Genomic DNA, 15781 nt, shown 5'->3' on the forward strand with positions numbered 1-15781 from the left:
CACACACACACACACACACACACACACACACACACACACACACACACGAGGGCAAAACCACTCTCACACAGAATAAGCATGAACAAATGTTTTAAAGGCCTATTAAAAAGACCGTATGGCTAACATGAGTCCTGAAACCTCAGCTGTCTGATGTGATACACCTAATTGAAGCTCTTGAAATCAAGTCTCGTAAGTGTTGTTCTTTTGACTTACCATCAGTAAGTGTGTAAGCACATCACTGAAGCCTCACGGACATAATGACCACTCTCTTGCCTCTACACCCAGGCCTGAACCCTCTCCAAAAGTGACTCAGGAAGAGGGGAAATTAGCCCTTCTGGATATGTAATTAGCAACTCGTACCACTGAGATAGCAGAGAAAGATGCACTAAACAAATCAAGGCTGTGTCTAGTTTCCTCAAAGAGGAGTGCAAAGCAGTCATCAGGTGAAGATACTGATTTCTCTGGTTCAAGGCAAATGCTGCCTTGGCCACCTTTGTAGCATGGCCTGAAAGCTGAGTCACACAGTTTGTTTGGAATGATGACAGCCCCTTTAAACGTTTTTCTGCTTTCTTTGGATCTAATTTTCTTCATTCTAAGCATTGAGCAATGCATGTTTACACATTAAATCAGAGGCTGGAGCTGGATGGTGGTGGCAAATGCCTTTAACCCCAGTGCTCGGGAGGCAGAGGCAAGCAGACCACTGAGTCAGTAACCAGCCTGCTCTACATAGCAAGTTCCAGGACACCCAGGGCTGCACAGAGAAACCCTGTCTCAAAAGCCAAACCAAACAAACAAAACCAAAAACCAACCAACCAAACAAACAAAAGCCCAGAGGCTGGACTTCCTGCCTCACAATTGGCCCTGACAGATATGGCTACAGCAACAGGCACTATGTGCCAATCCTGTTCTCACTCCAGGTCTTGTTTTAACTCTTATATGGTGGCTGTAATATGATATGACTTTGTGTACACACAAGGTAATCATGAGTTTCAGAATGATAAAAATCCACAACTGTAAAGTATTATGTAAATACAGGAATCAAATGAACTCAAGGTCAAAACATTTTAATTTTAAAAAGAGGCCAGAATTGGCCTTTAGATTAACTTTAAAGTCATCATTTTTGCCAACTTTCTTTGATCATCTGGCTGATGACCAGTCTAACACTTTCTTCTACCCATCTAAGACATCCCACAAAATGTCTGTGACTACCTTGCAGAAATACGCCCATATCCGTGCTAGCATTTTCCAGTCCAGTTACACTGAGTAACTGAAAATGCAGAATTTGAGAAAGAAATACTAAGGATTGCTCAAATTGAACATATCCTCTCTTCTTTAACCTGTGGAGACAGACGTGAATGCCCATCAGTAGTGGCTTTTGAAAGACAGTTCAGAAGGACAATGGTGATCTTAGGCACTACAAGTTTAGAGGGAGGCTGTTTGCTTGCTTGCTTCTCTTAAGGAAAAATTCTCTTTCGTTTGATTGCAAAGTGAGGCTTTTGTTGTTAAACAAAGTATGGTGGAAAATATTCTCTGAAATGAAAAACTGACATGTATGTTACAGAGAATAAAGATGATTAAATAGCTCAGGCCACAGTGGGTAAATGGGGAAAGAGCTTCCATGAGACTTGGCTTAGGAAAGGTAAATTGCATTTGAATCTAAACTTCAGATCTGTATTCGGTGCTGCCTGGCATATGTTGAATTGATAATGTCCGTGTGTTAAAGAATTCTGATTGTTTCTTCTGCCTCTCTCACAGCTTATAAAAATGCAAGCAGACCCATCTAATGAATATTAATGGCAGCAATGTCTAGATAACTATGAAGCGCCCTGGATCCCTAGAGTTGAGATGTAGCAGTCAGGAAGGAGTTTCTGTGGCTTTGCTTAATACAAATTTACAGACTTTTAAAGAATAAACATCATTTAATATTTTAGTGATCCAAAGTAGATATTTTAGTGAAGTAAAAAGCTTAATTTTTCCCCCTTGAACATTTTATTCACTAAGGTCTTCATTTTAAGAGACAGGAAACTGTTAGCTAAAAAAGAAATTAACTTAATCCCCCCTCATTAAGTTCCAGTCTTTTTTTGTTACTTAGAGACAAGTTATAATTATACCACAGCAGTGGAAAGCATGTTGTACACTTTGTTACACAAAAGAACTGCAGTTGTTAAGGGGGAGAGCAACAGAAAATGAGAACATTGATAAATAGTCAGATTTTTTTTCCTGTAAATCTTTCCTGGCTCTTGAAAGTACCTTTCATTCAAGCGTTTTAATTCATTAACTGCAAAATTTCTGTACATGTGATTTTGAAGAAAGTCAGTCTACTGGCTAACTAACAATTTCCCACTGAAGGTGATAAACACAGCCATGTAGGTGGACAGTATCTGAACATACCTTCCAGTTCTACAGTGGATGGAGGGGCATGTGTGTGTCTCTTTTTCAAGTTGGTGTCTTTCAGATGGAACTTTTAGTAACCACACAACAAATCCTAGCTGAATTTAGTCTCTCTCTGTGTGTGTCTCATTCTACTAAGACTTTCATTGTGAAAAAGGTTTTTTTCTTCTTTTTTTAATTTTTAGCTTTACAAAGAGGGGCAATCATTAAAATGTAGTTTGCACCATTCCCTTCTGGTATTTGTCATCTTTATGGATGTTCTCTCGTTTTCATTGCACCTTTAATGGTAAGCCTGGTCAGGAGAGGTGAGAGGAAATGTGCGTACACTTGGCTGTGAGGCCTGCTTCGCAGTGTCTGCTAGCTGGGCTTCAATCCATGTCCCTGTAGATTTTAATGTCCCCACAGACTGCTGGCAGCCTGCTTCCAGCTGGGGCAGGCACGATGCAGTGAATTGCTTTTGAATGTTCTTTACTCAAATAGGCAGTAATTACAAGCTTAAAGAGGTTTAGTGGTCCAGTAAACTACATAATCACCCCTGAATTAGCCTGGGCTCATCAGTTGCAGTCCAGCAAGCTCAAGTCTGCTGTTTGTATGCAGCCTTGATCACATAGCAACCTGATCAGCAGGTGTGGAACAGCCAGAGTCCCCCATAAACACAACTGTCTACTGGGGACAATGATCTCTAATGAGATGAGGCTACACCATCACTGTAATTTAAGTGGGAAAATTAGCACTAGAGAATGAGCACCAGTTCCAGGGGTCTTGAGTCATATTGGGAACAGCACAGATTCTGCATCGCTTTCTCCTCATCTCTGCCTTTCTCTAGAAAGCACCTTGCCAAATGTACTGCTTTGCCCCTTTGCTTTATTCTTTACACAAGGAGGTGGATTTTTTTTTTCTGAATAATTAATGTTGGATAGAAGCGTCTATACAGGCAATAATGAGGACTCATTCCAGGATGGTCTGGTAGTATTTCAATCTCCTTGACTTTTCTTTTTTCAGTTTCAAAACCCCTTCTCTTTGATTTTTAAAGTGGAAAAGTGTTCTTTAGGTTGGTGATGGGTCCCTTTTAGTGGTCATGCTCTCTGAAATAGCAGAGATCAGCGAAGATAGTATGGGAAAGGTTCTTAGTTTATTAGAGTATGTCGTATAAATCAGTCATGAACTTTCTTTTGGAAAAATGTCTCTGTGCATTATGCTGTTGTTTTGTGAGTTTGTTAAAGTGCAGTTCTTGGGAAGAGGCTTAGTGAAGAGCACTTCCTCTATCTTTTCTGCTATCCTGTGCTGCTCTGGGTATTGCTTAGACTGAGAACTTAAATTTCATCATTTATGTCCCAGGTTCCACTAAAGAAACCCACTGACAACCTAGAATGGTCTGAGAGAACAAGGGTGGTGGGGCGATCTGAACTGTGTAGCTGACTGCTGGGGTGAAATCCCAGTTCCACTCACTTAGAAATACATTACATTTTGTGCCTGTATACCCACAGAGTAAGGACAGTGGAAACAGAAGTTAGAGTGGTCAAGACTTACAGTTTTGGATGTAATAAAGTTGAGCGAGAAAGATGAATGCTTGTTGAAGTGGGAGAGAGGATTTCTTGATGTTTATCTGCAGGAATCTCCTAATAAAAGCCACATAAAGCACCAGCATGGTGGAGCATTCCTTTAATCCCAGCAGAAAGAAGGCAAAGGCAGGTGGATCTCTATGAGTTCGAGGCCAGCCTGGTTTCCATTGTGAGTGCCAAGACAGCCAGGGCTACATAATGAAACCTGTGGAAGAAAATACGAGCAACAGCAACAAAAAGCCAGTTAAAAGCTTTTGGGTGTCTTTAATTTCAATAAATTTCATCCATTCATATACCAAATATTTTTTGGGCACAGAACTTGGCTAATTGCATCTTGAATAGGAATAGCATTCATGTGTTTTTATCAGTGGCTTATTCATTTGAAATGCTTTTGAATGTAGTTCAACTCACATTTGATTAAGAATCATGGAAGAAATGAAAATAATTGGAAACACACACATATACCAATTTATTTCAAAGTGGAGAATTTAAGACACATTGGAATGTAGTTAGATAGATTAGCAGGAATTTGATTCTAGGATGCTATGAATGTTCTTACATATAACATATCATCATGCCTAGATGTGTAAGCAATGCTACAAGTACCAGTAAAATGATGAATGTAGTAATTTTCATTCAGTCTTTTTTTTTTTAATTTTATAGTAAGATTGACTTTTGGTTCCATTAACAGGACTGAGTTGTAGCAATAAAAAATACAAATGCATATTAGAATAATAGTTTCTCTCTATATTAGAAGCCACCATCATATACATCTATGATTAACTCTCCAGGAATGAGAAGGATTGCCCCATCCTTCAGGTTACCATCAAGTTTCAAATTCAAGCATTATTACTTACCAGCTATGTGAATTTGAGAATGATTTCTCCTTTCTGTACTCATTTTCTTATCTATAAAATGAATATGATCATCGTAACTCCCTGTGAAAATATATATACAAAATATTTTCAACAATTCCTGGGACATCTTCACCTTTCATAATACATGTTCCGCTTACTGTATATTAATTCTGCAATGCTATAGTTTAGTGAGGTCTCTATAGCTGGTTGCTCAAGACAGAGTATGGGCAAAGCCCTGGTAAGGTAAGTTTTGCCCTTCATCCTTGCCTAAAATACTTGCTTCCAGAGAAGGTTGGGGAAAAGATGAGGTGGATATTGGAAAGAGAGTGGTATGGGAAGAAATAGTGGCTGTCTTCTCGCTGTACATCACAATGAATAATTTTCTTCATACTCTTGTTATAAATATATATATGTATATATACATGTATATACATACGTACGATATATATACGATATGTATGTATATACATGTATATGTACATATGTATTTGGTCACAGAAAGAAATATGGAAATGGGAAGGAAGTGTCACTGGGAATGTAAGCAAGTGAGAGAAATTCAGGGCAGATCTGTGCACCAACATTAATGACTTGGAACCCTCACGCGAGTTCTGTGCCCTAGCCAGGTTCTAGCGTTCCTACCTGAAGAGTAGCTAGTCACACAGCCCCTCGTCATGGGGACCACAGAGACTACACAAGAAAGCACACTGTTAGGTGAAACTATATAGCTGAAAGTGAAACAGGCTTTCTCTTCTTATTCAACCCACCACCAAACTCCTCCTAGCAACTCTGTTTGGTTTTCTTCTGTTTCCATGGTTGCCTACCGAGATAATCAACATTCAGGGGATGGATAATTAATCATAACCATTCAAAATAATGTTAGCACTTTTTTATTAATGTTAAGACTTTTAGGAAGGTATATAAGTAATTGCTAATTTAGAGTCCTACATTTTATCTATTCTGTGTGCATGTAAAAGTTCTTCTGCAACACAGCTACTGAAGAAGAGATTGAAAAACTTATTATACTAGATTGTAGTCACTGTAAAAAAAAATTACAGGGGGCTGGGGAGATGGCTCAGTGGTTAAGAGCACTGGCTGCTCTTCCAGAGGACGTAGGGTCAATTCCCAGCACCCACATAGCAGCTCATAATTGTCTGTAACTACAGTTCCGGGGCATCTGACACACAGACAGGCATGAAGGCAAAACACTAATGCACATAAAATAAAAAAAATAAATCAACAAAAAATAACAGTGCAAAGGCTGATGTTATCCCAATTCCACAATATGTTATGTTTTAGTATTTTATTTTACATCTAATTTATATTTAAAAGAAATTAAAAGATCAGTTAAGCAAAGCAGGTAAAACATGTAATAGTGTTCCCATAATTGGCAATGAAACTGTTCTCCTGGCTATGTCATAAAAAATATGATTGTGTTAATGCAAGAAATCAAGATTTTTACCTTTCTCTCTACACTTCTGTCATTCTCAAGAGATAACATCAAGATTACGGACTCACTTAACTGACTTTGCTACCCACACACCTCCCCTGGCAACTTGTTATAGCCCAGCTAAATAGACAAGATGTCGAGAGAGATTGTCTACAGCGTGACTCAAGTAACTTGCAGAAAGAGCCAGGGCCAAACAATAAACAATACAGTTAGTCTGGACAAGCAGGCAGATGAGATGTTGACAGAACATTAAGAAAACAAGTCAAAATTTACAACTTCATTGATGATGCTCCAAATATTTTTTTTGGCTTCTTAGCCAGGGCCACCGTTTGCTTCCTTTGCTTTTGATTCCAGCCTGTGTGAAGACGCAGGACTGGACTGCTATGCATTCAGTCTATGCTCCTCCGCTGCTCAGAGCACTGCTTTTGTAATGTAAATGCCAGGCACAAAGTGTCTCTTTGATAATGTGCAGTTAGAAGACAAAAAAAGCATTCACTGAAACAGTAAAACTAATTCATAAAGCAGAAAGACAATAGGGAAGCATTATGAATTTTTTTTTAAAGAAAGAAGTATCCTAGATCAATGTAATGGTCACAGTGTAAGCTATTCATAGTTAGTCAATGCATAAGGGGGGAATGACTGCAATTTCATTTAAAGTGAGAGAAATTTTTATAGGCAAAAATTAGGTTAGTTAGCCAGATATAGTTCTATTTGGTTACCAAACTCCTGCTTGCTTTTTTAGAACTCAAACACATAGCTGGGTATTTGAATTTAGAACCCTAGTTCCTTAGCAGCAAAAAAGGGAAAACTCTGAAGTTTTAAAAGAATACAGAGATCTAATGGTTAAAAAAGCCATATGGTAGTTTTCTCCCTTTTCTTTAAAGGGAGTATCTCTCCATCACATACCAGAGTTTAGCTCAAGGTCAACTTATATTAATGCATTAAACTTAGCTGTGGAGGAGGCACAAGGCTGGAGGAAAAGGGATAAAAGAAGTTCTGAAATTGTTCTTCCAACATATTCAGCCAAGCTGCAGAACACTGCTTTGATAAGGCTGATATTGGACAGTTGCCATAATTCCCCCTGTTAGATCGCCCCTCTAGTGCCCATTCCCATACCTTTTAAAGTATAGCATGTAACATCTTGCTTGAAAATTGCTTCTACCTCTATTGCTTTGTTATAGCTGTTTTGCAGTTTCCGTATAGAGGCACTTCTGTGTCACAAGAAATTACTAATCCGAGGCTTGAGAAGGGGCAGGGTGGCCTTCCATTATCTCACTGGAGAGCTCTGTACAGGATTATTTTCAAATTTTCTGCTGCCATTACAATGTGCTGTTTGAATGGCTAAGGCAGCAAGGGAGGGGATGTTATTGAAACTTGGTTACTAGGGCAGATAAGATAAAGTTCATCATTGTCTTGGCATCCACATTTGTGGCTGGGCTGGACATTTTGATGAAAGAAGCCCATTTGGTCCAAGATATCGTTACAATATAAGGCTGGACATCTTCCATCTCTGTGTATACTGTAAAGTTTCTGTCCTTTCCCATTGATGCTCATCTGAAAAGGCTGCTTGATTGTTTAAATAAATAAATTCTCTTCCAAGGTATTGTAAACTCGTAAATATCAGATATCTGTCATCACCCTGGGAGGTGCTTCCATGCCAACCTCAATAAATAAAGGTAGAATTGTGCTAAGAAAAATTTTCTTTAGAGAGTTGCCATTTTCTTTCTGTCATCTTCTATTCCTTGTGGCTAGTAAAAATGGCATATCAGACTAAACTTTAATATGAGCTATTTTTAGGGGTTCTTTTGCTGTAATGATTTTGGTCAGATATTCTCCATTGCACATACTCAAGGGATCATTTTGTACTTTGATAAAGCTGTAAGACAATTGCTCTATACTAGGTCATTATTAGAAGCCTATCTGTGTACCTAGAAACCCACAAAGAATGGCAAATGGTAGAGAAGTCAGCTTGCTGATTATGGAAGTGGTGATGTCTGTGAGTCTTTGAGTTTGTGAGTCTTTCCTTATTGCTGGGGTTCCACTTTTCACAAGTTACCAATTTTTCCTAGGAGTCCAGCATCTCATCTCTGCCCAGGGAAACTAGACTGATGTATGCATGCAGGTTGAATGCTGGGAGGGAGGGTCAGGTTAGCCCATACATAATCACCGTTTTATGGCTTTCACTCGTTCCTGAGGTGTTAATGCAGATCAAATGGGAAGCACTCCAGACAGAAACCTTGGAGCCACTGCCCTGCCTAGCTCTCCCTTCGCAATCGTTAATTCTTATTGTAGGATCTAGAGGCAATTTCGTTTGCTCTCTTAATGCTTTGCAGGTCTCCCAGTGGCCCTTGCACATCCTTTCTCAAATTCCCATCGTGATCAATTGTTTGCGAATAATTAAGCTTTTAAGAGATAACAGCGTAGGGCTAATGTCACAGCAGAAGCAAGGCCTCCCCGCTGTCTGTTGGGTGATGATCAAGTTTGCTTCGATATCCCAAAGTGATTACATTGATTGGAGTATCAGGCCAGTGCAATAAGTCTTTGCTTCACAAGAGCCCACTGATCTTTCTTCAACCAGTGTCCTTGTCATTTAAGTGCAATAAAGCAGAGGTGCTCAGGGAGATGTCTAAAAGAAATGTAAGCCTGTAGTTTCAGTGATTTGGAAGGAATTTCCCACTTTCCCCCTAAAGTGGCACCTTTCAGGGATCCCTGTTGATGTATTGCAGAATGACATCTGCTGTCTGCTGAGTGCCCTCATTCACCCGATGGGTGAACACAGCACAGCAGGGAGGGTTCTTACAGAAGCCTTCCCTATGGCACACGGAGGGGTTTGGGGTTTTGGTTTTGGATTTTTGGTTTTTGTTTATTTTGGTTTGGTTTGGGGACAGTCCATTTTTTTTTCATGTCTACAAAGACATAACTCATACTATCAACAAACAGCCTAGGCAATCGAGGGTCATAGGATATTAAGACTACTGGCACTTATATTTAGAAGCCTACTTTTCTGTGAATTTTGGGCTGAGTGGGTTTTCACTACATGGGGTCACAGTTTTTATGTGTGTTTTTTTTTTTGGCAATTATAGTATTTAAAAAAAATAATTGAGAGTTTGTGGGACAGCAAGGCCATGAAAATAAAGGAAAAAACATATGGCTCTTTTACCAATTTGCTGATATCCTAGTGGGTACAAGGTCCTGGGTGCCATTCCTTAGAATATTCAATTTAGTGTGTGTGTGTGTGTGTGTGTGTATACATATACATATATATGTATATATATACATATATATATATCCTATTGCTTGGCATACCATAACCATTATTAATAATGTCCAAATTATTATGACATTTAATTTTATCTAGCCTCATTCATATCTACATAAAAATATATATCCCAAAGAGCTGAAAATTGCTTAATGGAGACAGAGTGCTGAGTCTCTATAGCTTGGGGCTGCCTAGCAATTATGCTGCATAAAATTAGACACAGTTTGTTCCAATTACTTAAAATCAGATCACATGAAAAGTGACAGAGGAGAAGAAAAAAACCCTAGACCTTTCTCGTTTTGTGATATTTAAATTGTGAAATCAGAAACTACATGATGTGGAGAAACAGCTGAAATTTGCAGTGGAATTCTGAGGGCTGTACCACAGCTCTTTGAAACTGTAATGACTCAGGTAATTTTAATGATCCAAGGAGAATTTTTCTGACACCATTTGCATAAGTAAAATGTGAATTCCATTTGTCTTATGAGAATGTATGTAAAGCTTGCTCACAAACAAGCATGCAAAAGTACTCTTGAAAAAACACAGGACAAGGAAATTGCTGTGACAACTCTCAATTTTCAAAGTAGCTAAAGATGAACAGCACAAATACTAATTTTCCCATCCACCTCGGGTCGTAGCATTAAGATAGACAACAAGACATGGGCAAAAATGTTGTAACTGAGTTCTACTGAAGAGCGAGGATAGACACATTTATTAATTCTATTGAAAAAATAATTGACAGAAACTTTCCTAGGACCTGAAAAACTGTAAGTAACTAGGATCGCAGAAAATGTTATAAACCAGAATGTGCATGTTTATAACTTTATATTCAAGTAGCATTGACAACTAGGTGGTGTTGAGAATTTAGGGCTTGGGGCCAATTAGATGGTAAAGACTCCTGCTAAAAGGAGTTCAGTCTCTGGGCCCCACCTTGTAGAAGAGACAAACTAATTCTGTATCTTGTTCTCTTACTTCTACATGTGTATTGAGACATGCATCTACACACACACACACACACACACACACACACACACACACACACACACACACAAAGTCAAGAATTGTTTTTTTCTTTCCTACATAGTATTTTTATTTGGGAATTTTACATCATGCACCCTGATCACACTCACGTCCCAATCCTTTCATATCTGCCCCCGATCCTTATGTTCCCCCCCCCCCCCCCCACAAAAAAAAAAAAAAAAAAACAAAGAGGGAAAAAGTTCAACTTGTGTTGTCCATCTACTTACTGGAGCATCCCTAAAAAAACTGGGTCCTTTCTCACACGCACCCCTGCCAGAAGTCAGCAATTGTGGAGAGCCACACTTCAGTATCCTTATCACACCTTTAAGAGGTTTTTTTGATGGCTTCCTTTTTAGTCTGTTACTTCGAGGGTAGGGTTGGGGAGGGTAAGGGTTGTCACAGAGCCTTCTATTTTTCTCCTTGCCGATAATTTTTTTAAATGAAAATTGCACATTTCAAAATCTAAATTGTAATTCTTATTGTCCACTACTGTTTTGAGCTACTAATTGAGAAGCCTTTAACTTCAACAGATCCTAGGACTCAAAGTGACAAAATTGAAGGTTATAAAAGTTGTTCATGTTCAAAGTCTTATAATTAGTAACTGCAGCATCATTTATAAGCTGTAATAGAGTCATTTGTATTATATAATTTTTCAACTAGTATAGGCATTGAACTACTATATATAAAATCATAATTCAGTGTTCTGTCTGTAAGAAAAGAGATTCATGTGAGGAGAATTGTGTGGCATGCTTGTATACAATAGGAATTATGCTTTAAACTCGGATATAGGGTAGTGTTTAGTTCTGCCCTTCTTCCAGTGCCTGGTTTTATGTTGAGTGTGGGCCTAGTTTATTATGGCTTGAATGCATGAGTCAACACTACTTTCAGGATTGAAGCTGAGGAAGTACTGATTTGGATGCTTACACTTTCTGCAGGCTCTGGAAGACACTTTCTTATCCATTTTGGTGTTGAATCTGATTACATAGTATCTGTGTAAAGTACCTCAGTTATAGTTTGTTCAAACTATAGTTGCTAATTTTCCATTACATACTCATTTGAACTTTAAGGATGATGAGAAATGTAGCAAAGAATTTCAAATTGATACTTAGGTAAGAAGACACCCCAACAAGAAAACACAAAGAAAAAAAAAAGACTTGCTATCAGGAAATGAAGAAGAAACGCTTGACAGAGATAAGATGTGTGTGCACGGTGTGGTGTGGTGTGTGTGTGTGTGTCTATCTATGTATGTGTGTGTCTCTGTGTGCATGTGTGTCTCTGTGTGTGCACATGTGTGTGTGCGCATCTCTGTATACTTGACCTTGAGCTGAACTCTGGCAGTGATGCTGAGAAGTGTAACAGGTTTAACCTTGTTGCTCTGGAAGAGCAGAAATGGGAACATTGTGGCTGGATGAGAGGGAAGCTCTGAAAAGGTGGGGCCTGGTGGCTGGCTCTGCAGGTTGTAGAAGTAGTGTGGAGCTTTGCGAAGACTTAAGAGTTTGGAAAAGAAGGGAGAACTATCGCTGTTGGCTGTCCCTTCCCCTGGCTGGCTTCCTCAACTGCAAAACAACAGGGATGGTAGTGCTATGTCACTCAGAGGGATCTAATGGTTTTTAGTTACCACCCTGTTTGAAATATACCTGGAGCTCTGTAGAGAAAGGCACTATATTCCACAAAAGCAAAGTCTCATTCTAATTGTGTATTTATTGATTAAGTGGCAATCAAAGACAATGCTTATGGGAAAAAAAATTACTGTATCCCCACTCTTTGCAAGCATAGCAGATGTGTATAGACTAGGACATAGTTAAAAGTACATGTAAATTCACTGGTGTGATCTTTAACAATTTTTAAGTATCTGACTAGACACTATTAATGAGATTAAAAGCTATGTTAATTGTCACCCAACAAACCAGATTTTAGTTTCCATGGCACACATCATTTAATTGAGTGTGGAGGATGCCCTTTCTTATTCACAGTGGGACTAAAAATTAAAGACTGATTGTCAGGACAACTTTATCCTGCAAGAATTTATAAGGACTCAACCCTTCAAGGCAGCTATGTCTCCATAGGTACACCCCCCCCCCCGCTGTTCTTTAGAAATATGTGTTGCACCTTAGGTGCGCTTGATTACTGAGAAGAAAATGTTTCCACAAACAAACTTCAATAGAATTCCAGATTCATTTCATTATTTAATTATGCAATCAATACTTTTTTGTATTCTCTTCCTCAGGAGGGACAGTGCTGGGCTTGCTCTTAATATGTGAAATATGTTGACCTTTGCCTTTTTATTGGCCTTTACTCAGTACCCTAGCATATATTGACCTTTATATGTGGAAACAAACTGTATTAGTTGCTTTTCTCATCACTGTTAGAAAAAAAGAAGAAAGAAAATAAAAAGGAAATGAAAAATAACAAATTATGACAAAGCAACTTGGGGGCAAGGATTCGTTTTGGCTCAGGCTTTGAAGGGAAACAGTCCATCATGGAGAGGAAGGTGCAGGGGGAAGGCACAGCTGTGGGAGCCTGGGGCCTTTATGTCACACTTTCTTATATCTCCAGGGAAAACTAGCAGAGGTGTCCAAATGCTGACACTCAGCAATTTTCTCTCTTCCCTCTTTAATTCCGTGTAGGACTCTAGCCCACAGCACAGAGCTGTCCACATTCAGGGTAGGTTTTTCCTTCAGCTAACTCTCTCTGGAAATGTCTCGACACCCATGCAGAGGCATGTCTCATAAAGGATTCCAAAGCTTGTCTAACTGACAAACGAATATGACACCAGTTTTTGTTGAGGTTTGGTTACTGTTGCTTTGCTCAAGACTTGAAACAAGAGTGGCATAAATAGAGTATACCTTAGTTTTAACATTTAAATCCAGGACTATGGTGTTATGGAGAGAGAGTATCACACTTAAATACTGGTGACCTCAGCTCAGAATATATTAAATCAGAGGGACACACACACACACACACACACCCTTCAATCTGATAAAATACAGTGAAGATCACACTAAAATTTCTAGTGTGCAACAAATAAACTTGTTAAAGGGTAAACTCAGTATCAAGGTTCTGCAAGTATCCTAAATAGACATTTATATACACTTCACTAAGCTTTGTAATTGGCTTGTCTTTTACTGCCATTAATTAGATGATGTAGTATTCCATTAATAAGAGTGACACACCTCAGCATTTTTACCTTTAATTATAGACTTCTCTAGACACTTAGGTTATTGACCAAATGGTATAAACACTGCCCGCTGTACACACACCTTTTTTTGGATCTCTTTCAGCACCCTTATCCTTCTGAAGAACAGAAAAAGCAGTTGGCACAAGACACGGGGCTCACCATCCTTCAAGTGAACAACTGGTGAGTAATCTGGCCTGGGTTTACACACAATCTGTTTCCCCCTCTGGCAACCTGCAGTTAATGTGTTACATGAAGAAGCCACACCCAGTTGCTGCTGCTTTCCCAAGGGGCTTGCTGATCCAAAGGTGGAGACGAACAGGCCTGATGTGGAGGAATGGTTTCTACCATGGAAAATAAAACATGTGGCCTTCCAGCTTTTTTACGATTCGACAAGTTTTATGCACAGGATGAGTGTGTATGTGGTGAACACTCCTTCTCATTCTGAAATCATATCACATTTTTTTTGGCTTTTTCTCTTCTGGATGGTTGGTCAAGTTGGTATCATACTATTTTCTATGAAAGAAGAAAATCTACCATTATCACCAAGAGTTTTAAATTCACTGAAAAACAAATTCAGTTACACTTTGTTAGTGTTACCCATCCAAAGATGGCATCCAATATAGTATTCTCTTATCATTCAAATATTGAAAGGAAAAAAAAAATTTATGTTTCTTTCTCTGAAGTTCTTCAAAACCTGATTTTACCGAAGGCTAGTCAATACTATTTTTAAGTAAATTCCTGCTCTGGGGTAAAGCTGAGGTTATCAACCAAGTTCTAAGCAGCAATATTCTGACTAAATGTCCAACAACATGGCCCTGAGGATTTGAGAAAGTGTGATTCATTGCCCTTTTTGACTGTGTTAAAGCCATGTTAATGTTAATCACCCAAGCCTACTGTCATTTTTGAAGGGTATTGAAATACAATCTCCTCTAAAACTAAGGATATGTAATTAATCGTCCTAATATTTTCAGATCAGTGTTTCTGATGGAGAAGTCTTATATTCTTTGAAGTACAATCCAGAAAAGCCTCAAAACCTGGTTGGAGAAAAGAGAAAACTAAGGATGACAGTTTGTAGACACAAGAATTTCTTTCTGTTCAATAGGTGTCAAAGATTAATATTACAGAATCTCTGATTACATAGCCTAATCCATTTTGGTGAATAAATTTGTTCTTTAACAGACCCTTCACTGTTAGAGAGCCTTGAGCCTTTGGGAGATATTTCAGATATATTAAACCCCATTACAGAAAATGTAATTTCTGTCAATATAATCCCATGTATTCTTCAACTTAGTATTTTAGAGATAACAAGCTACTTATGATATATTTGCCTTTGGAGGATTAATTTACAAGTTCTCTATCTACAAGACACAGACAGATTCACACGAGCTTCTCTTGTAAGGGTTATCAATTTCTATGACCTTACCACAGCCTTCAGAGATCAAATTTTGCAGCCTCCTTCCAGGACAGTGAAGCCAATGGAGTCATACTGTATCCAAATGTGTTGAGTTCTGTTGCCTTTGAGGTTTTGCTGTTTGCCTATTTTTTCTGCTCCTGTTTTGAAATCTTCAAGAGTTAATACTGCATATTTGAAGTTGGCCTTTCAGAGGTTCTGAATGGTTCCATTGGAAAGACATAGTTTTACATGTGAACCTACAGTCATGTTTTTCGGCTTAGCATGATGGTGAGGTAGTGAGAATGCGATGGCTGGTGCTGCAATGTGGCATCTCCTTGGGGAATGTTCTTCAGTGAAGGTAAAGGAGTGGCAGCTGGCTCAAATGAAGGAACACTGTGGAGCTGCCTGGCTATCACACATGCCATCTCCCTTCTTCCTCAATGTTGCTAGCAAACTCTATTCGTAAACATAGTTACCAGAATAAACGCAACACACTGCAGTATGTATACAGTGTGATGCGACATGTCCTGCGAATGTAGGGGCAAAGGGGCCTTCCTGTGGTGCCAGGCAATGTACATATACCGCCATTTCTCCAGAATATCTGCCCAGGCTCTACCAGAGGCCCACAGATCTTCATCAGTCATTGACTACATTTTTACTTCTTCACTTTTTTT

At 38.9% G+C, this 15781-nt stretch overlaps 1 protein-coding gene across 2 annotated transcripts in view; it reads left to right on the forward strand.

Moving 5' to 3' along the window:
• Meis1 (Meis homeobox 1) overlaps positions 1-15781 on the forward strand; it is a 137861-nt gene that overhangs the window by 100427 nt on the left and 21653 nt on the right. For both annotated transcript variants that reach the window (XM_055624287.1, XM_055624288.1), the window contains exon 9: positions 13818-13894. In XM_055624287.1, coding sequence (XP_055480262.1) covers positions 13818-13894 — 77 coding nt within the window. The remainder of the gene's footprint in view (positions 1-13817; positions 13895-15781) is intronic.

Source organism: Psammomys obesus, unplaced genomic scaffold, assembly GCF_907164565.1.
Source record: "Psammomys obesus unplaced genomic scaffold, mPsaObe1.curated_primary_1811, whole genome shotgun sequence".
NCBI lineage: Eukaryota > Metazoa > Chordata > Mammalia > Rodentia > Muridae > Psammomys > Psammomys obesus.